Below are 21,091 nucleotides of genomic sequence, written 5' to 3'. Positions count from 1 at the left end.
CTGTCTCTTTTTTTTGGTGGAAGTTGTCCTGGTTTTAATATAAAACAGACTAATTAATACTTGATTGAAGTTAGCTGTGTTTTAAATTAAAACTAATGCTTATTTTCTATAAATTATTTATATTTCAATGGTAAATTTAAGATGAAACTTTTATCATTACAATTTCCAATAATTTTCCTTTAAAACTTGTATTTTGTTTTTCTTCCTCACATAAGATCTAATTTGGCATTGTTATATATTATGTAACAGATTTGGCCATGCAATTAAATCAGGGAAAGTTTGAATACAATGGATCATGTGGGTGAGTAAATTATCATTGCTGTGACCTGCCTACAGTTGGAAATACTTTTTTTTAAAAAAACTGCATTGCTGCAGATCTAAATATAAACACAGTTCATGCTCTCCATAGCTTATGCAAGCAGTTATTTAATATCACGGAGTTCCAGTCATCTACTTTGAATTTTTATCAAGTGGAATTGGTTGCTTAGACCATATGTACTCTCATAAACACAAGAAAATCTGGAGATGCTGGAAATCCAAAGCAACACACATGAAATGCTAGAAGAATTTAGCAGGACAGACAGTATCTATGGAAAAAAGTAAATATTCAACGTTTCACGCTGAGACTCTCTTCCAAATGTACTCTGTTCCGTTCATTGGGCACTTATATTAGCTGTGAGGAATGATTTAATATGAACATTTTTGATTGCTGTATGAACGCAACACATTTTCTAAAAATTCTTTGTTAAATTTGAACTGTACTGGACACGTACATTTAAGAAGATTCACCGAACTAGAATACTCCTGGGGTTCAGAAAGTTGCTGATGTTTCAAGTGAAGAGTGAGATGAAAATTTTGAGATTCAAGACATGAGATAAAAGTAGGGATATTATACCCACTGATTTCTGCTTCCCAGGCTTTCAAAAGTCATAATTTTGTCTGGTGGCACCATTATTATCTAGACCAATCATATAACCCAGGAAGTGTGATGATACTGTATTCCACAGAACTGACACTGACCAGGTGGTGTATTTTGAATCAGCCATCAGACGAAAGGTTGCTCTGAGTTGCTAATAATCTAACAATATGACTTCAATGGAAATGAAGTATAAATAACTAATAAAAACCTCAGATAACTTCCTTGCAGCCATTAACAGTGCAGTTTTAATTCAGTCTGTATTTGTGACTAATACAGTCGTGAGACAAATCAAAATGGCCTTATTGCAAAGATCTGCTTTGCAGTTTGTATGGAAATGAGAGGGCCTAAATGCATTGAATAAGGAACCCTTTATAAAATTATTGTTGAGAATGCTTGGGGAAGGGAGGGCAAGGGGATCATTCAAAAACAATTGTAAATTTTTGAGTGGGTTCCTTTGCATATAATTTTAAGAGCTTTTAGTAGACCTATGATGAAACTCATAGTTTCTCTTTAGAGGACAGACATTCAATGAGATTAAAAGAAATGGTATCTTTCAAGATTTCAAACAGTCAGATTCTGTCATGATATAATCAATGGTTAAATAAAAGTTTTCATTAATGAATTTAAGTTAGTTACCATTCAGTAGTTAATATAACAGTGAAAGTGTCTGAGTTAAATTTCATACAGTGCCATTGAACCAGTGTGCTGGAGACGATGGCAGATTAAGGTTTCAGGTGACTACTCACATTCGTCGCAGCTTCTCAACTCTTATTCATTTGAAATCAGCAAAGGGCTCTGCCAAGTTGGGCTGGGACATTTGACTTTTGTGCAAGGCGTCAGTTTAGGTGGCAAGGAATAATTGTGAGCAGCAAAACAGGAAGTGGAGTGACAGCAAAGGTATACAAGGACAAAATGCAGGGGAGGGAGAGAAGTTATATATCACTTTCATGCATTGTGGTCCACTGAAGTAGAGCATGCGTCATATATTAATTTTAATTTTTATATAATAGTGCAAAATGACTTAATAACAATGAGAGCAAGGTTTAACTTAATTTATTGGGGAAAATAAACAGCTCAGTGTGCTGAGGTGCTTTTCAGCTAGTGTTCACTCAGTTCTCCTTTGTGTAGGTTGAATAAATACATGTGTAAGAAGCACAAGTATCTGGTTCAGATCCCAAGTGATTACTGCCGTTACTTCTCTGGATTATGTTGTTTTATGGGGATTTACAAATCATTGTGGGTCACCTCCCACAACAAAAAATAGTCAGAACATTTTTAGGAGGAACTGATCCCATCATTTCAACATGGTATCTGCAGCAGATCCTAATTTGTCTGAGGGCACACCGACCAGATTCCTACAACATGAGAAATACAGCAGATGAGTTGGTTTCAGATGTGAGCAGAGAGTTTCCTTGTCATTTAGATTTGTGTCACATCCTACAAAGCACAGGAATCTGCAAATTCCTCTGTTGTGAATACTACAAGTCCATAATTTTTACTTTGATACTTTAAGTTGACGTAAATAAAACAGTGCTCCGCTGAAATGCATCCACGTTTGATTTGGTTGTTATTGCCATAAGTACTCTTAAAATTGTTCATAACACTTATTTATGTAGAGAATTGCCAGAGCTCTTAGGCAGCGTGTGTGTGTTAAGACATCTGCTTATTTTAATGTCACCGCCTTTGGAATTCCTTTTAAACTAATAGTTATCTGCTGAAGCCTGATTTCATGCGTCGACCAGATCGGACTTTTGATCCATTCTCTGAGACCCCTGTGGATGGCGTAATTGCAGCTACCTGTTCTGTACAGGTAAATAAGGAACTAGTATCATTTCTTAATTGTCTTGTCATCAACTTCAAATTCAAATACATATGACATTTAGTAAGCCAGCTTCTGAAATCTAATCAAAGCTGACAAACAGCAATGCACATCAAGGTCTGTCAAAACAAATGAGATAGAAAAAGAAGGCTGCATTTTTGATGGTATTTTCTCTCACTCAGCTTCTTACAGAATCTTGTTTTAATTGTTTTCAATTTTATTTGGAAAAAAAACTGATGTATAAATTTCCAAAACATAGTTTGTGTAATGTGTTTTCCTTCTGCAAGATTCAGCATCACATCTTCACCTGTTTTAATCCATCCTTGGTGCTAAATATCTTTAGCTGCATGCAAAAAGTTAATGAATCTGTATTATCAAGTGTTTCAAATGGGGAAATTTGCATCATATGCCATTTTGATAATGATTATCTGTAATAGGTAAACTGGGAAGTTAAAAGCCTTGCTTCTATATACGGCAGTAAAAATGCCCCATCCCTCCCTTTCTCTGTCTCTTAGCTCGTCTACAATGGGAAATAGATTTGGGCTTCTCTCTGTCAAGCTCACCAAAGTTGAGAAAGTGGCAGAATGAAAGTCGCTTAAAGCTTCAATCCAGCGAGGAAATTGGAGATATAGTCCCCTTTATCAAAGTAAAGGTACAAGGAGAAGCCAACCAGCAACTGTATGCTAGTCCAAAATGAACTCCAGTGAAAGCTACAGATATTTTCAGAATTCCCTGGAGATTGCAGACAAGTAGTGCAAAATTAAGGTTTGCTAAATGTTTGTAGTGGCCTGCCAAACTGCACCTTCATGCAACATTAATGAACTAAATAAAAATCAGTTGAATTCTCTGTTTAATATTGATGTCTGATATTTCGAGGTGTAATTCACAGTTAATATACTCCTCTTTTCTAGGTGATATCAGGCCAGTTTTTATCAGATAAGAAAGTTGGTACGTACGTAGAAGTAGATATGTATGGTCTACCCACTGACACAATTCGAAAAGAATTCCGAACACGTATGGTCATGAACAATGGTTTGAACCCAGTTTATAGTGAGGAACCATTTGTATTTCGGAAGGTAAATCATAAATCTAATACTTATTTCTAGTGTTATTGTTGGATCTTTAAACGGGATTATAATTTTTCTCCACTTATGTCAGTCATAAGAATATGTAGCCTCTGAAAGAGGATATTCAGGCCTTTATGACTGTTCTTGGTTTCTGGAAGAGCACTTGTTTAGTCTTGTTTCTGAGTTCTATCCCCTTATTACATTGTCATGTAGATGTTTTCTTTATAAGCAGAGATGCCATTTCTTTGAATCTGCTTTTGTGTTTTCGGATGCCTGCATTTCAAATCCTAACACTGCTGACCTTAAAAATGATCTCCTCATTCCCTCATTGGCTTTTGCAAAGTGTTCGAATCCTGTGCCCTCTGACCACCCAATCAATCTGATGCAGTGCTCGGCAGAAATTTAACCAGTGGTCACCTGGATATGATTTATTTTGTAGATAACTCTATTCTTTGCATTTCTAGTCAGATGCCAACTGCATTTCATTGGCTTTGCATCTGTACTCAGCACAATGACAATAAAGTTGAATCTAATCTAATCCAATCAAATCTAATCTAATATGATTTATTTTGCTTGCTCTTCATTTTGGCTGAATATCCTGAAGCAGACCAAAAGAAAGCAAAAAGAAAAATCAGTGACAGATTTGTTATGGAGAACCTGTGAAGCGTAACCATAAGCATGTCCCCTGGTGAATCTGTAATGTCTCAGGACACATCTTACACAATCAAGAAAGCTCAACAATGCCTCTACTTTCTAAGAAATCTGCAGAGAACTGGACTATGTACATCATTATGACAATCTTCCATAGATGCACAGTAGAGAGCTTTCTAACATGCCACATCACTGCATGGTACTAAAACCACTGCAGTGAAGAGGAAAGCCTGCAATGGGTAGTCAAATCTGCCCAAAGCATCACTGGCTCCAGCCTACCCACCACCAAAGACATATATACAGAAAGATGCCAGAAAAAAAAGGCCAGTAAAATCATGAAGAATCTCACACACCCTGCTTATGGACTGTTTATTCCACTCCCATCAGGGAGGAGGCTATGTAGCATCCACACCAGGACCACCAGACTCAAAAACAGTTATTTTTCCCAGGCAGTAAGATTGATCAACACCCCCACCTACAAACCCACCCACCACATCCCCATCAACCCTACTTTATCATTTCCTGTCAGAGTCACCTTATGTACAGATATCCCAGTATGTAGCATCACTTTATGTACATAAAATCAATCTATATGTATAAGGTATCATCTTTATTTATATTAATTCTTTTTTTTTATCTTATTGTGATTTTTTTTGGTTTTGCATCAGATCTGAAGTAGCAAATATTTTGTTCTCTTTTACATTAGAAATGACATTAAATAATCTTGAATCTTAAATTTTGAATATGCTGCATGCTTAACTTGTCCCCTTTGATATATTTTCCATTTTAATGCTTGCATTAAAAATTGGACTAAAGATATATTACAGTACGCATTCTAGTCACCATCCGATTCTGCAGGTGACAGGTAAAAAGAGTAAAAACTATATTGAGATACAAAGCAAAAGATGTCTCAGAAAGTAGTGCTGACTATCCACAAAGGAAGAATAGAGTTTGATGTCTTCACCATCTGGGGTTAAAATTGGCAGAATGAATTTGGGGTGGGTTTCTGTTGAATCCAGTGAAGGAAAAAAAACAGTTGCAGCATCCTTGGTTAACAAGAGGATGTAAGGGCATGCCAAGCAACTACAGTCAGTTTAACCTCAGTTGTGGGAAAGCATTTAGAAACAATACTCAGCAAAAAATCATGGACGCACATAGAGATACTTGAATTAATTAAAAAGGACCAACTAGATTTTTGAAAGAAAAACGTGTGGCTCACCTGATTGAGATCTAAGCATAGAACATAGAACAGTACAGCACAGGGATAGGCTCTCTAGCCTGCAATGTCTGTGCTGACCAAAATGGCAAATTAAATTCATTCCACCTGCTTGCAGTTTATACATATGCCCTTATCGCGTGCCTATTCCTGTGTTTATTTAAACACCTGTTAAACATTGATGTGATGTCTGCTTCTACCACCTGCCCTGGCAGAACATTCCACTCTCTATGTTAAAAGTAATTGCCTAGTAAATTTCTTTAAATCCAAATCATTTGTGTATTACAACAATAGACTTGCCATGCAGAACACCACTAGTGACAGACCTCTTAGCAGAATAACACCTTTCCACCATTACCCTCTGTCTTCTGTGACCAAGCCAATCTAAGATCCAATTTATCAACTGATTGTGGAATGCATGTGGCTTAACCTGCCAGGACATCTAGCCATGAGGGACCTTGACAAATGCTTTACTAACATCCATGGTGTCAGCATGCTCAACCCTTATCGATCTTCATTATTATTTCCTCAAAACCTTTTCGATGTGTCGGTGCAGACGTTGATGAAAGGAATGCTGGAGTTGCCTTCAACGGCACTGGATTAAATCACAAAATGCCCGAGTCTGCCAGTGGTAGCATAAATAGGAAACTGGCTCAGAGGAATTATTGGAGTCTGCTGATAACCTAGATTGGATTAGGCGTCACCTCTCAGAATATCCTTGCCTCCGCACAGAAGCCTTATTTACATCTTTTGCTCGTGCCCCAAATGACTAATATTGTGGTGAGCAGCCTATTAACCCTCCATTTGACATTCACTGCAAGCTACTCATTTTCGTATAGATGACCAAATCCTCAGTACCAGAAGAACAACTGACATGCTCTACTTGACATCTGCCCAAAGCTTCAACCTCCATCCTGAGTTCTTAAATCATTGTCAGATTTAGGACAGATCCACTAAGCCACAACCTTAGAAAGAATTTAAAATGTTTTCTATTTTTTTGTACAGGTGTGGTTGTATTTTTCCTTTTCAGTTTTTATCCTCCTCATTTCTGTTTTCAGATGTTTATTTTAAGAACAATTGCTACCTTGACAACTCTAATCTGAGCCCATCACAGCTAATCCCTCTGTTTTATCCAACACTCACTCTCTCTGCAATTTAACAAGCTTGTTTTCTCATTTTCCTGGTTCTGTTAAAAAAATTCTAGACCCAAAATATGAGTTCCTTTTCTCTCCCTGCTAACGCTGTCTGACTTACTGAGTGCTTCCACTTTTATTTGTCATAGACATCCAGCACCTGTACTTTTTTTTATTCCAAGTATTTCAAGTGGGTCTCTGGGTGTCTGAGTGGCCTGTGGGATGGCCAGCAAAGGAACTGGGTCATTTTATTTGTTAATGTATTGGTGATGGAACTCTGCTTATTTTAACTAGGCAAGGACATGACAAATACTCAGCATGTTTCCTTTAAGAAAATAAGATGCTGACACTTAGAATTGTGTGAACTCATTAAAAAGGAGTTTATTAGGTATTTTGTGTCAGTTTTTATGGTGAAGGATGTGACAAATATTGCATTAATAATAAATAATATTAAGCAGGAGGAATTAAATACCATCATCACTTCTTGTTTGTTATGTGCCATGTCATCTGACATGGGCAGTCATGTTCTTTCCATGACCATAATTGTTCTTTGCAAATTTTTCTGCATAACTGGTTTGCCATTGCCCTTCTGGCCACTGTCTTTATAAGGCTGTTGGCCCCAGCCATTCTCTGTCTGCCTAGCATCTGTGGTCACATAACATGGCTTGTGATATGCACCAGCTGCTCATACGGTTATCCATCACCGATGGCTTCACGGGACTCTGACTGGAGGGCTAAGCAGGTACTACGCCTTGCCCTGCAGACTAGCAGAGGGAAGGGGAGCCTAGGTTTGCACCCTAGGTCTCCAAAAGAAATGGCCCTAGTGATAATGAATGCAGTAATTGTAATCTTCCAGAATTCCTCAGATACTGGAGAGGTGCCAGTGGATTGGAAAACTCCCAAGGTGATGATCTTATTCAAAAAGGGTGAAAAGCATAAAGCAGCTAACATTTAGCTCGAGGTATTATTGTAAAAATATTAGTATCAATTATTAAGGAGCTAAGAGCAGAGTAAGTGTTAAAGTCCTAATCTGGTCAAACATAGCATGGCTTCATGAATGGGAAATCATGTTGGACAAATTTATTTGAGCACCATGAGTATCAGCCAAAGTAGATAGAGGAGAGCCAGTTGATATAATATATTTGGACATTTCAAAAGGCATTCAACAAGATTACTTGTTGAACACAACATAAATTCCAAAGATAAGCATGCATGGTACTGGAGTTTATGAATTAGCATCAACAGAGGACTGGCCCACAAGCAAGATGCAGAAGGTCAAATAAAATTGTCACTTTCAGGATTGATAATTTGTAACAGGTGAGGTGACCTAGGGATCACTGCTAGGCATGACCAATGACGTAGTAGCTAGGTATGCAGGTGATACAATAATAGGTGAGATGAGAACCTGTGAGGAGGATGCAAACTATTTCAATGATGAAGTTGATGATTTAAGTGAGTTGTCAAAATGTCAGCAAATTAATAACGTAGAAAAATATGAAGTTGCTTACTTTGGAAAGAGGAATGGAAAAGCACTATCATTTAAATGGAGAAGGATCATAGAAAGCTGCAGAATGAAAGGTTTTGAAGACCCTCTACGTGAAATGCGGAACTGCAACGTACAGTTGCAGCAAGTAATCAGAAAGGCTAATGGAATAATTTCAGGGATATTGGAGCATAAAAATAGGGAGGTTCACTATGACTATACCAGACCTCATCAGAGTCCTCTGTATGTGGTATACTGTTTTTGATCCTTTTATTTTGAGGAAAGGCACATTATCATTGAAGATGGTTCAAAGAAGATTCACTGGAATGATCTGGGTGAGGAAGGATGATCTTGTGGGGAAAGGTTGAAGAGTTTTTCCTGTGAAGGACAACAGGTGTTTTATCGAAACATATTATTTTTAAATGGAGCAGGCTGAAGAGTCTTATTCTTCTGTCCTATGATTTTAAGTAATAATTCACAAGTGGAAAAATATGCAATTGTGTTTTTTAAACTAGACAGATGATTATGTTTCTGCAGTACCAACAAATATAAAACTTGTTATCTTGCAGGTAATTCTGCCTGACCTCGCAGTGTTGAGGATAGCTGTTTATGATGACAGCAATAAGTTGATTGGTCAGAGAATCTTACCTTTGGATGGTCTGCAAGCTGGCTACAGGCACATATCCCTCAGAAATGAAGGCAATAAGCCTCTATCGTTGCCTACTGTCTTCTGTAATATTGTACTTAAAACCTATGTTCCAGATGGTTTTGGAGGTGAGTTTAGCAGATTGTCAAACTGTAATTGCTACTTTATCACAGGAACAAATTCAAAATTGCAGAGGATATCGGTAATTGTATTGTAAAGCTGCCCACTCTTGTTCTTTAACACCCACGTAATGGAAAAATGTCATTTTGTTTCTGAGTCAGAAAGCTGTGGGTTTTAGTTTCATACTAAGATGCAAGCACATATCAGTTAATATTCTGAATGAGTGGTGTGGTACTGAAAGCGCTGCCATTTGGATGAGATGATACCTCGAACTTCCCATCTGCTATCTTGAATGGCTAGAAAAGATGCATTGATAGTGTGTGGAAAAGTGTGGAGGCATTATCCACATTGCCCTGTTGAGTGCTTGGCCCATCATTAAACATCATTACGGCAGATGATCTGGTTATCAAAGTTCAAAGTACATTTGTCATCCAAGTATGTATGCTTTATACAACCTTGAGATTTGTCTCCTTGCTGACAGCCACAAAACAAAGAAACCCAATAGAACCCATGAAACAAAAGAAAACCATCAAACACCCAAATTGCAGAGAGAAACAAACAAATCGCGCAAACAATGAAAGTAAACAAATAGCATTCAGAACTGAAGTGGTAAACGTGAATCCATGGCCAGGCATCATTGCAGCTGATTCAGAAGCCCATCAGTTACAGGCCACAGACTCAGTTCAGCGCAGAGATGAGTAAACCTCACGGCACAGCAAGCTGAACTGGGTCACCTGTGGCCTCCAGCCTTGACACCCTGACCTTTCCAATTCGGCTTGGTGCTTAAATCAGTCAAACCTTGGGTCTTTCTCCCTCTCGGGCCTAAGCTCCACCTCATCTCTGCTCATCTTGCCTCAGTTCTGTCACATCAAATTGCCTTCAAGTCCACTCCAGAAATGGCCATGCTTTGGCTCGTTTCTCGGTCTCTGGGCCAGGCCCTGCTGCCTCGATTTGGCCTGTACACGCCGTGCTGCAACCGTCCTTCACCTGCAAGACTTCCACTCACACCACAAAAATGACAGGTCGCACAGGCGGTTCAACAGCATAGCTCTTGACAAGGAAGTAGGGGCTATTGTTTGCAGTGGTCATTAACTGCTGCAAAAGTGTGTTCAGAAAGTATGTAGTTGTTTTCTTTGTTTTATTTGCCACCAACAAGTAGTCGCTGAGCTTCACCAGTGCTATCTTAACCGGAAATAATTATGAAACCTCACTGTGGGAAAATAGCTACGTTCTTTTTTAGTTTGTTTAAAAAAAAAGGTCTAAAAACTCTTTAAAAATTCCATTGACCATTAAGTACTTTTGGATGTTGTGCAAGTTAATATATATAGGCTAGTAAGATATTTTTATGAAAAATTAAATAATGTAAGTACCTACCTCATTGTAATGTGTTATTCATTTAATCAGATGCGAAGTAAAGAAGTCTGTAGTTACTTTTGTCTATTGTTTGCAAATAAAAGATAGTTCCTCTTTCAACCTCACCACCTCTTCCTTGCATGGTGGCCTTTCTAAAAGTACAGATTAGTGCTAGTTAAAAGCTCCAATCATGTCCTTATGGACTTGATTCATGTTCGACTCTTCATGGTGACGCCAGTTCTGTTGTTTATATTTTTAACAACTGAGTCCTGAACTGAAGTCAACAAATTCAGGGGGCACAGCTAGTAGAGGTGTCATACAATAGTTGTAGGTGACCCAGGTTTCATTTGGAGCTCAGTACTATGTGAAGCTTGCACGTTCTCCCTGCGACTGTGCAGGTTTCCTCCAGGTTCCCTCGTGTGTTGTATCAATTCCAAAGAAGAAGCATACAAATTAGCCAGAAAAAGTGGCTCACCTGAGGACCGTGAGAAATTCAGAGTCCAGCAGAGGAGGACAAAGGGCTTAATTAGGAAGGGGAAAAAAGATCGTGAGAGAAAACTGGCTGGGAACATAAAAACTGACTCTAAAAGCTTTTATAGATATGTGAAAAGAAAAAGATTGGTTAAGGCAAATGTAGGTCCCCTACAGACAGAAACAGGTGAATTGATTATGGGGAGCAAGGACATGGCAGAACAATTGAATAACTACTTTGGTTCTGTCTTCACTAAGGGGGATGTAAATAATCTTCCGGAAATAGTAGGGGACAGAGGGTCCAGTGAGGTGGAGGAACTGAGGGAAATACATCTTAGTAGGGAAGTGGTGTTAGGTAAATTGAAGGGATTAAAGGCAGATAAATCCCCAGGGCCAGATGGTCTACATCCCAGAGTGCTTAAGGAAGTAGCCCAAGAAATAGTGGATGCATTAGTGATAATTTTTCGGAACTCTTTAGATTCTGGACTAGTTCCTGAGGATTGGAGGGTGGCTAATGTAACCCCACTTTTTAAAAAAGGAGGGAGAGAGAAACCGGGGAATTATAGACTGGTTAGCCTGACATCGGTGGTGGGGAAAATGCTAGAGTCAGTTATCAAAGATGTGATAACAACACATTTGGAAAGTGGTGAAATCATCGGACAAAGTCAACATGGATTTGTGAAAGGCAAATCATGTCTGACGAATCTCAGAATTTTTTGAGGATGTAACTAGTAGAGTGGATAGAGGAGAATCAGTGGATGTGGTATATTTGGATTTTCAAAAGGCTTTTGAAAGGTCCCACACAGGAGATTAGTGTGCAAACTTAAAGCACACTGTATTGGGGGTAAGGTATTGATGTGGATAGAGAATTGGTTGGCAGACAGGAAGCAAAGAGTGGGAATAAACGGGACTTTTCAGAATGGCAGGCAGTGACTAGTGGGGTACCGCAAGGCTCAGAGCTGGGACCCCAGTTCTTTACAATATATATTAATGACTTAGATGAGGGAATTAAATGCAGCATCTCCAAGTTTGCGGATGACACGAAGCTGGGCGGCAGTGTTAGCTATGAGGAGGATGCTAAGAGGATGCAGGGTGACTTGGATAGGTTAGGTGAGTGGGCAAATTCATGGCAGATGCAATTTAATGTGGATAAATGTGAGGTTATCCACTTTGGTGGCAAAAACAGGAAAACAGATTATTATCTGACTGGTGGCCAATTAGGAAAAGGGGAGGTGCAACAAGACCTGGGTGACATTATACACCAGTCATTGAAAGTGGGCATGCAGGTACAGCAGGTGGTGAAAAAGGCGAATGGTATGCTGGCATTCATAGCAAGAGGATTCAATTCCAGGAGCAGGGAGGTACTACTGCAGTTCTACAAGGCCTTGGTGAGACCACACCTGGAGTATTGTGTGCAGTTTTGGTCCCCTAATCTGAGGAAAGACATCTTTGCCATAGAGGGAGTACAAAGAAGGTTCACCAGATTGATTCCTGGGATGGCAGGACTTTCATATGATGAAAGACTGGATCGACTAGGCTTATACTCATTGGAATTTAGAAGATTGAGGGGGGATCTTATTGAAACGTATAAAATCCTAAAGAGATTGCACAGGCTAGATGCAGGAAGATTGTTCCCGATGTTGGGGAAGTCCGGAACAAGGGGTCATAGTTTGAGGATAAAGGAGAAGCCTTTTAGGACCGAGATTAGGAAAAACTTCTTCACACAGAGAGTGGTGAATCTGTGGAATTTTCTGCCACAGGAAACAGTTGAGGCCAGTTCATTGGCTATATTTAAGAGGGAGTTAGATATGGCCCTTGTGGCTAAAGGGATCAGGGGGTGTGGGGGGAAGGCTGGTACAGGGTTCTGAGTTGGATGATCAGCCATGAGCATACTGAATGGCGGTGCAGGCTCAAAGGGCCGAATGGCCTACTCCTGCACCTATGTTCTATGTTTCTGTGTTTCCTTTTGCAGAAGTGCAGGCTGATAGTTTAATTGACATCTGTAAATTGAGCTCCATGTGTAAGTGAGTGGAAGAACCTTGGGAGGGGTGGTGTTGGTAGTGGGGATGGATTAGAATGTAGAACAAATATAAATATAGTATTGGATTAGTATAAATGGATGCTTGCTTGATGATTGATACAAATTTGATGGACTGTAGAGTCTGTTTCCATGTACTACAACACCGTGAATAAATTAACATATTCTATCTTTTCACTTGTCATGCATTCTAAAGTACTTGTAGCATTTTTATCACCATCCAGCTATGACCAATTAACTTAATGCAAATGGAAATAAGCAATGTTGTGTACTTGAGTCAATTACGTATGATCTTTGCTAAATCAGCCATGTGAATATTTAGCTAAGCAGGTTAGTTATTTTATTTGTAATGATGTGCTTGTGTTCTGTAAAACAAACACAGCAGTTTAGAAAAACTTTTGTGCAGATTATATATTTGCTGTATTTATTGAATGGGAATGGGCACATTGCAGTTTGGGTCAATAAAAGTGTATCTACAGTATCTGTGGATTGCAGAGCTCACTGACAAGTCCATCCCAAATTACTGTTGAGAAAATGATGGCGAAACCTAATTTATTCTCACAGTGATGTTGTATAGAGAGTTACAGGATTTAGACCAAGTGGAAATCAAAGAGCAGGGATGAATTGACCCTCAGTACCCATAACCAACGTACATTGTAGGACATACAGTTTGTCCCTGCAAAGTGAAGTCCTCAGTTCCCATTGGCTAATTTTATCAAGCTTCTTTGATACGACTCTCTATCCAAATGCTACCTTAATGTCAAACTTGGTCACTGCTAGTGTTTGCCAGTCCAGCCTCCCATTCTGCTTTCTGTGAATCTCTGTTGTCCATATTCTGTGTTGCAATACCCCTTGTCCTAATTCAATATATTGGCTTATCAATATCACAGCAGCCAAGTGCTTAAAAATTACTTTTTGTTAAATGCTCACAAGACCTTGCCATAATTCTCATTTTCTTCAACCATCTCAGAAGGTACCTCCAAGAATTCCTCTATCTTTAATTACTTCAATATTTCTTCAACCTGCACCCCATCACTACTAACCATATTCTGAAATACCTTTATAAATCTTTATACCTATGCTTTAAGATCTATTTACAGTGCATGTGGGTTTTTTCAATAATGTTTGTTTGGTTTCCAGAATTGTATGTTGATTTGAATTAGATTTAGAGATACAGCACAGTAACAGGCCCAACCACCCCATACTGTCCAGTTACACCCATGTAACCAATTAATCCATGCCTTTGGAATGTGGGAGGAAACCGGAGCACACAGAGGAAACCGTCATGGTCACGGTGAAAACATACAAATTCCTTACAGATAGACAGCAGAGGGAATCTAACCCAGGTTGCTGCCGATATAATAGCATTGTGCTGTCATAGTGCTGTACTGCCGGGCCGCTCCGAAGTCTTGGGTTGTGCACTCGGTTGTAAGGATTGTATATTCAAATCCCATTCCAGCATCGTAGGAACAAAATCTAGGTGGAGAGTCCAGGTCAATATGGAAGGTGTACTGCATTCTATAAAATAAACTAATTTGATCTGCAAGGTATCACTGCTAACCTTTCCATCATTTTTTTCCCTTGACAAATATTATGTGGATGTTTGTGGGGCTTGAAATAATTACAAAAATGAATACATTTGAAATATCTATGAAATATTTTGCGACATCCAGGGGTCATGAAAGATGTTAAGTAATTTTTGTATTTAATTTGCATGCTTCAACAATAGAAATTGTCTTTTTTTAAGTTGCCTTTATGTGCTTCTGTCACCAATAGATATCGTTGATGCTCTGTCAGATCCGAAGAAATTTTTGTCTGTGATGGAAAAGAGGGCTGACCAAATGAGGGCTATGGGAATTGAAACTGTATGTAACAATATTTAAATATTATTTTTTGTGCAGTTGATTAGCAAGAAGTATATTTTCTTTCATTTGGAATATTTGAACAAGCTATATTTTCGAAACTGTTGCTATAAGCCAATGAAAGTCACCAAATAATTTTATCTTATAAAATGAGATTTACAAGAATGATCCTGGGAATGAAAGAGTTTAGGTATGAGGAACATTTGACGGCTCTGGACCTGTACTCAACTGGAGTTCAGAAGAATGAAGGGAGATCTTATTGAAACCTACTGAATATTGAAAGGCCTAGATTAAGTGCACATGGAGAAGATATTTCCAGTTGTAGGAGAGCCTAGGGCAAGAGGGTACTGCCTCAGAACAGAAGGATGTCACTTTAGAACAGAGATCAGGAGGAATTTCTTTAGCCGGAGGGTGGCAAATCTGTAGAATCTGTGGCTATAGAGGTCAAATCATTGGATATATTTAAAGTGGAGATTGACAAGTCCTTAAATAGTCAGGCTTCGAAGATTACAGGGAGAGTGTAGGGGAATGGAGTTGAAAGGGAAAGTACATCAACCATCATCAAATGGTGGAGCTGACCAATGGACTGAATAGCCTCATTTTGCTCCTATATCTTATGGTCTTACATAGCGCCTATAAAAAGTATTCAATTCCCTTGGAAGTTTTCATGTTTTATTGTTTTACAACATTGAATTACACTGGATTTAATTTGGCTTTTTTGACACTGATCAGCAAGAAAGACTCTTTCGTGGCAAAGTGAAAACAGATTTCTACAAAGTGATCTAAATTAATTACAATTTTTAAACACAGAATTTATTGATTGCATAATAACTCACCCCTTTCAAGTCAGTTTTTAGTAGATACAGCTTTGGCAGCAATTATAGTCTTTAGTCTGTGTGGATAGGTCTCTATCAGCTTTGCACATCTGGACACTGCAATTTTTCCCCTTTCTTCTTTACAAAATTGCTCAAGCTCTGTCAGATTGCATGTGGGTCGTGAGTGAACAGCTTTTTTTAAGTTCAGCCACAAATTCTCAATTGGATTGAGGTCTGGACTCTGACTTGGCCACTCCAGGACATTAACTTTGTTCTTTTTAAGCCATTTCTATGTAGCTTTAGCTTTATATTTGGGGTCATTGTCTTGTTGGAAAACAAATCTTCTCCCAATTCGCAGTTTTCTTGCAGACTGCATCAGGTTTTCCTCCAGGATTTCCCTATATTTTGCTGCATTCATTTTACCCTCTACCTTCACAAGCTTTCGAAGGCCTGCTGCAGTGAAGCACCCCCACAGCATGATGCAGCCATCATCATGCTTCACAGTCGGGATAGTGTGTTTTTGATGATGTATGGCATTTGGCTTATGCCACGCATAGCGTTTAGTCTGATGGCCAAAAAGCTTAATGCTGGTTTCATCAGATCATAGAACCTTCTTCCAGCTGACTTCTGGCAAACTCTAGCCAGGATTTCATGTGAGTTTTTTTTCCAACAATGGCTTTCTTTTTGCCACTCTTCCATAAAGCTACGACTGATGAAGCACCCAGTCAACAGTTATATGCACAGTATCTCCCATCCCAATCACTGAAGCTTGTAATTTCTCCAGAGTTGTCGTAGGTCTCTCGGTGGCCTCCCTCACTAGTCCCTTTCTTGCATGGTCACTCAGTTTTTGAGGACAGCCTGCTCAAGACTGATTTACAGCTGCGCCATATTCTTTCCATTTCCTGATGATTGACCTAACTGTACTCCAAGGGATATTCAGTGACTTGAAATTTTTTTGTATCCATCTCCTGACTTGTGCTTTTCAATAACCTTTTCGTGGAGTTACTTGGAATGTTCTTTTGTCTTCATGGTGTTGTTTTTGCCAGGATACAGATCCACCCAGCAGTTGGATCTTCCAGATACAGGTGTATTTTTTCACTACAATCAGTTGGCTGCACACAGCTCTCCAAAAACAGATCTCCATTTAACTGATTATGTGATTTCTAAAACCAATTGGCTGCACCAGTGATGATTTGGTGTGTCAAATTAAAGGGGGATGGTGAGTACTTAAGCAATCAATTATTTTGTGTTTTATATGTGTGATTTATGTAGATCACTTTGTAGAGATCAGTTTTTACTTTGACATGAAAGAGTCTTTTTCTGTTGATCAGGGTCAAAAAAAAAGCCAAATTAAATCCACCGTGATTCAATGTTGCAAAACAATAAAACGTGAGACCTTCCAAAGGGGATGAATATTTTTATAAGCACTGTATATTAGACAAAGAAAATGCACTCACTTTGCCTTCAAGTATCAATTCAATATGTTGAAGAACAAAAGTCAAATCTTTTTATTAAAGATTTTAGCTTTCATAATGGTTAAATATTCATAAAGGGTCATAATGGTTAGATATTCTTCTTATCTACCTTCTAGATGCCATTGTGGTACATTTGCAGTTGTACCAAACTACAATGCAGTACAAATTTGATAGTGTCATGTGAATGACGTTTGCCAGCTAGTAGTGTAGTGGCATCAGTGCCGGACTTTGAGACGAGTGGTCCCGGTTCAAATCCAGCCAGCTCCTTGCACGCTTTCCATCCATGCTGGGCTGAGCATTGAGTTAGCAACTCGGCCTCATTAAAAACAGACAAAGTGCTAAAGCATTGGCAATGTTGCCACGGATGCACCACAAGGCGTGGAGAGGAATAACAATGTGAATGATATAATTATTGATGGAATTGCAAAGAGCTGTTGCTGTGGAGTTACAGTATATTTATAAATTATAAAATCCACAGATTTTGCAGTTTGTTCTCACAGTCCAGTTAAGATTTCATTGCTATTTGCTGATTAGTCACAGTTTATAAAAGGAAGAAACTAATGATGTTCAAACAAAAAAAATACAGCTACCTCTTCTCCCTGCTTTGGCTCCTGCACAACATGGAGTACGTTTGATCTCTGGTTGACATTCCTCAACCTGACTATCATTCTTGTGAGAGAAATGGTCTCCAGGGTACGATACTGCAGACTGTCCCAGAATAATGCCTGAACATGATTTGTTGGATAAGAGAAAGACAAAAAAAAAATGCAAGAAATAAATTTATCTTCATGGGGCTCAAGGAAATGTTAAATTCCAACTAGATCTATTTGCATTCATTTACAATACTGACACAATGAACTCTCTCATACACTTTGAGTTCAGTTGTTTTGAAATATTTCTCTGCAGGACTAACTAAATCAACATTGTTGCCAGGTTGCAATTAATTGGTGGAGCAATTGATTCATTAATTATCATTATGACAGTTACATTATTATCCAACCAGTATATCAAATATAGTGGATTATGGTTAATTGGGACATGGGGACCAGTACATTTTGGCCCATTTAAGCGGCTGCTTCGATTAACTTAAGTTTCATGGAAATAGGTAAAATCGTTTAAAAAAGACAAACTACTGTTTAACTCTGTAGCAAATTATGTATTTAACTGAAATGCAGAATTAATTAGAACACGACCAATGCTACTACAGTACTATAAAACTATGCATTAGTTCCTATTAGTTATTGACGGAGGCATTCATCTAACGTACACTGCCATGTATAGGGTGTTCAGGGAGGGGGCGCACCTTTGGTGAAGGGGCTTGTTGTGTCCATTCTGAGGCCACTTACTCATCTCTGGTCCTGACTGGACAGTCAGTTCTCACCTGTGGCTCAAAGTAGCCGTTTGTAAGCAACAATGATCACAACCTGGTGCACAGCTTTGACAGGCAGGCCTCTTACCCTGACGAAATGGGGACAGGCCTGTCCTAGTATGTGAAGTTAGCTCTGGCGGACTGGGCGGATGAGATCAACAGTGAGATCCAATGGCCAAGAAGGTGGTACTGCAACACTTTGAGGAGAGTGAAGGCATGAAAAGACACAGAAGAAGGAATAGTCATCAACATGTTACCAAGGAAGACTCCAGTTTGTGATGACTGCTTCTACCCCTGGATCTGGACTTCCAAGGCTGCTAGCATGGAACTGTCCCAGCTCAACAGCTTTTCCACTTTAAAGCTCTCCCACACAGCTTTCACTGTTGTCGTCGGACGCACCAGACAACCAAGACGCTGCCTGTTCTTTTGATTGACTGTAAATGAAGATAATTATCCCAGATACCTAGTGCAGATAATGGACCGCCTTCATACAATGCTTTTGATGATTATATCCTCCATTTTTATTGTAACATTCAAGATGATTATCAATACCGTCAAATCCTTTGTAGTTCCAAAATTGTTGAATTAGTGAAATCATTTCATTCTCACTCCCGGCCGTTTCTGGCATTTCTAAGCCTGAATGATTGAAACTCCAGTGAGCAAAACAGTTCTAAATTGTCTTGCTGCTTATTTCTCGCTAATTAGTAATGACAAAAGTCACTGCTTTTTGGTCACAAACACAAGCAAATGATGCTATTTAAAAACTTTTCACTCTAAGCACGGTCTAGTGTCTAAAGGCCACGGAAGTTCACACAACTGATGCTAGTTAGAAACTGCTCAGCAGCAGTCTACCATCCCAATTAAGCAGCATGGTGTTCCACAAAAAGAAAAGGAATCCTGGCTATTTTTTTAATTAGTTTTTGTTCTTTAAGAGTGGTCCCATATAATGTGCTCCCCAATTAACTGATTAACTAATAACTAGAATCCATTGTATATTGATGGAAGGAACATATGTACACTATTTCCTTGCATCTCTATTGTACCTGGTCATGAAAAAACTTACCACTAAAAATGCACATAACTTAGAAAGGTACTTAAAGGTTACACACAAAGAAAATCAAAAGGAGTGGGCATTGAGCCTTTTGTATAAATGTCAGAAGAGGCAATAAAAGTCTGGTCATAAAACAGTTGGATCTGAGGTAAATTTGCTTTTGAAGTTGAAGTACATTTTAAAGGGGTTGAATAAAGTAAGGAGGCAAAGGAGTTGGAGAAGAAAAAACAAATAATGTGGATTGCCAATCTGAATGTTTTGGCGCCAGAGGGAGAGGAGAAGTTTGAGATTTTTTTTCAGTTGCATTAATGAATGGATTATCAACATGATCAGTGAGCTTGTAGTTGTACTTATTATATTTAATAAAACATGGCAATACTTACAAGTAAAGAATAGTCAGTAGACCAAAAACTGATGTGTTGAAAAGTGGAAGTACATTAGTAAAACAAATTGGGTGAGTACTTTGGCAGCAGTCTTCTAAGGAATTGGTTAGAACAAACAGGGATTTTGGGGATGTAGACAGGTGATCTTGATACAGAAAAGGAACTGTGGTATTCAGCTCAGCTCCGACAAGTAGAAGATCAAAGCTGTTAAACTCAACTTTAAGATGGAACCAGATAGGAGTATAGGATTAATGGCAAGAGCATGGAGATTTTAGCCAGAGACTAAATGCAGTTCCTGCCTTTATTTTCTGTTGGGTTTCAAGCAATGTTCCCTCTAATTTTTAGTAGTCAGTGTGTACAAAAATCTTAGGTTGTGCATATTTTTTTCCTGTGACAAAAGTATGTGCGCACTGAATGCGCACATGGCACAGTTTATGTAAGTTTACAAAATACTTGACGTAGAACTGCACAGAATAACAACAAAATAACATACATATTTAAGTCACTCAGTTATTTTTTCTCTGTCCTGTCTTTGGCATTTACCCATTCTTTGTAAACTCTAGGCTAATAGAACTTCCATCCACTTGATAGCTTTTGATTCTCATTAACATATCCAAATAACATTCACCTAAATGGTTTCTCAGCTTGTTTTTGGTTGATTCGTTAGGCTAAAACCTCGCTCACAGTCCGCACTAGACACAAGAAAGTTTCCCCCAATGTCCATCAACTGTGCAAAGTCGCAAAACTGTTCATTTTGAAGTACAAATGCCACAGTTTGAGCAAAGTTAGAAATTAGTTTGGGTTTAATTTTTTCTTGCACAGAAAATTTGAAATCATTTAACTGTCTAACTATTACAGTATTTTCAGCTAGAAAATCACGATATTTTAGACATAAGGCATTAACTTGTTCTTCGCCAAATGTGAAGTTATAATCTGCAATTGCGGAGAAATCAAAAGCTGACCATTCTTGCACCTCATCTTCAGTAAACCTTTCTTGTAAATGAACAGAAAGACTATTTATAAAAGTCAACAGCGAACTTGTGACGTTTTCTTCACGTTGTTGGCTTAGCAAAACTTTAACTTTGTCACTCCCCGAAACATTGTCTCCCAGATACTGCTTTCTTATCTTGTTAATTTTGCCTTGCGCAATATGAAGTGAATCAATCGGTGTCAGGCCACTCTTTTGCAGAATCTTGCACAGTGCAGCCAGTTCATCAGAG

At 38.6% G+C, this 21,091-nt stretch overlaps 1 protein-coding gene across 14 annotated transcripts in view; it reads left to right on the top strand.

Moving 5' to 3' along the window:
• plcb4a (phospholipase C, beta 4a) overlaps positions 1-21,091 on the top strand; it is a 568,665-nt gene that overhangs the window by 437,448 nt on the left and 110,126 nt on the right. For all 14 annotated transcript variants that reach the window (XM_072265513.1, XM_072265516.1, XM_072265515.1 and 11 more), the window contains 5 exons: positions 250-301; positions 2,627-2,729; positions 3,650-3,814; positions 8,858-9,062; positions 14,693-14,781. In XM_072265513.1, coding sequence (XP_072121614.1) covers positions 250-301; positions 2,627-2,729; positions 3,650-3,814; positions 8,858-9,062; positions 14,693-14,781 — 614 coding nt within the window. The remainder of the gene's footprint in view (positions 1-249; positions 302-2,626; positions 2,730-3,649; positions 3,815-8,857; positions 9,063-14,692; positions 14,782-21,091) is intronic.

Source organism: Mobula birostris, chromosome 8 (genome assembly GCF_030028105.1).
Source record: "Mobula birostris isolate sMobBir1 chromosome 8, sMobBir1.hap1, whole genome shotgun sequence".
NCBI lineage: Eukaryota > Metazoa > Chordata > Chondrichthyes > Myliobatiformes > Myliobatidae > Mobula > Mobula birostris.
The sequence above is the reverse complement of the archived record's forward strand: the minus strand, read 5'-3'. Positions and strand labels throughout refer to the sequence as shown.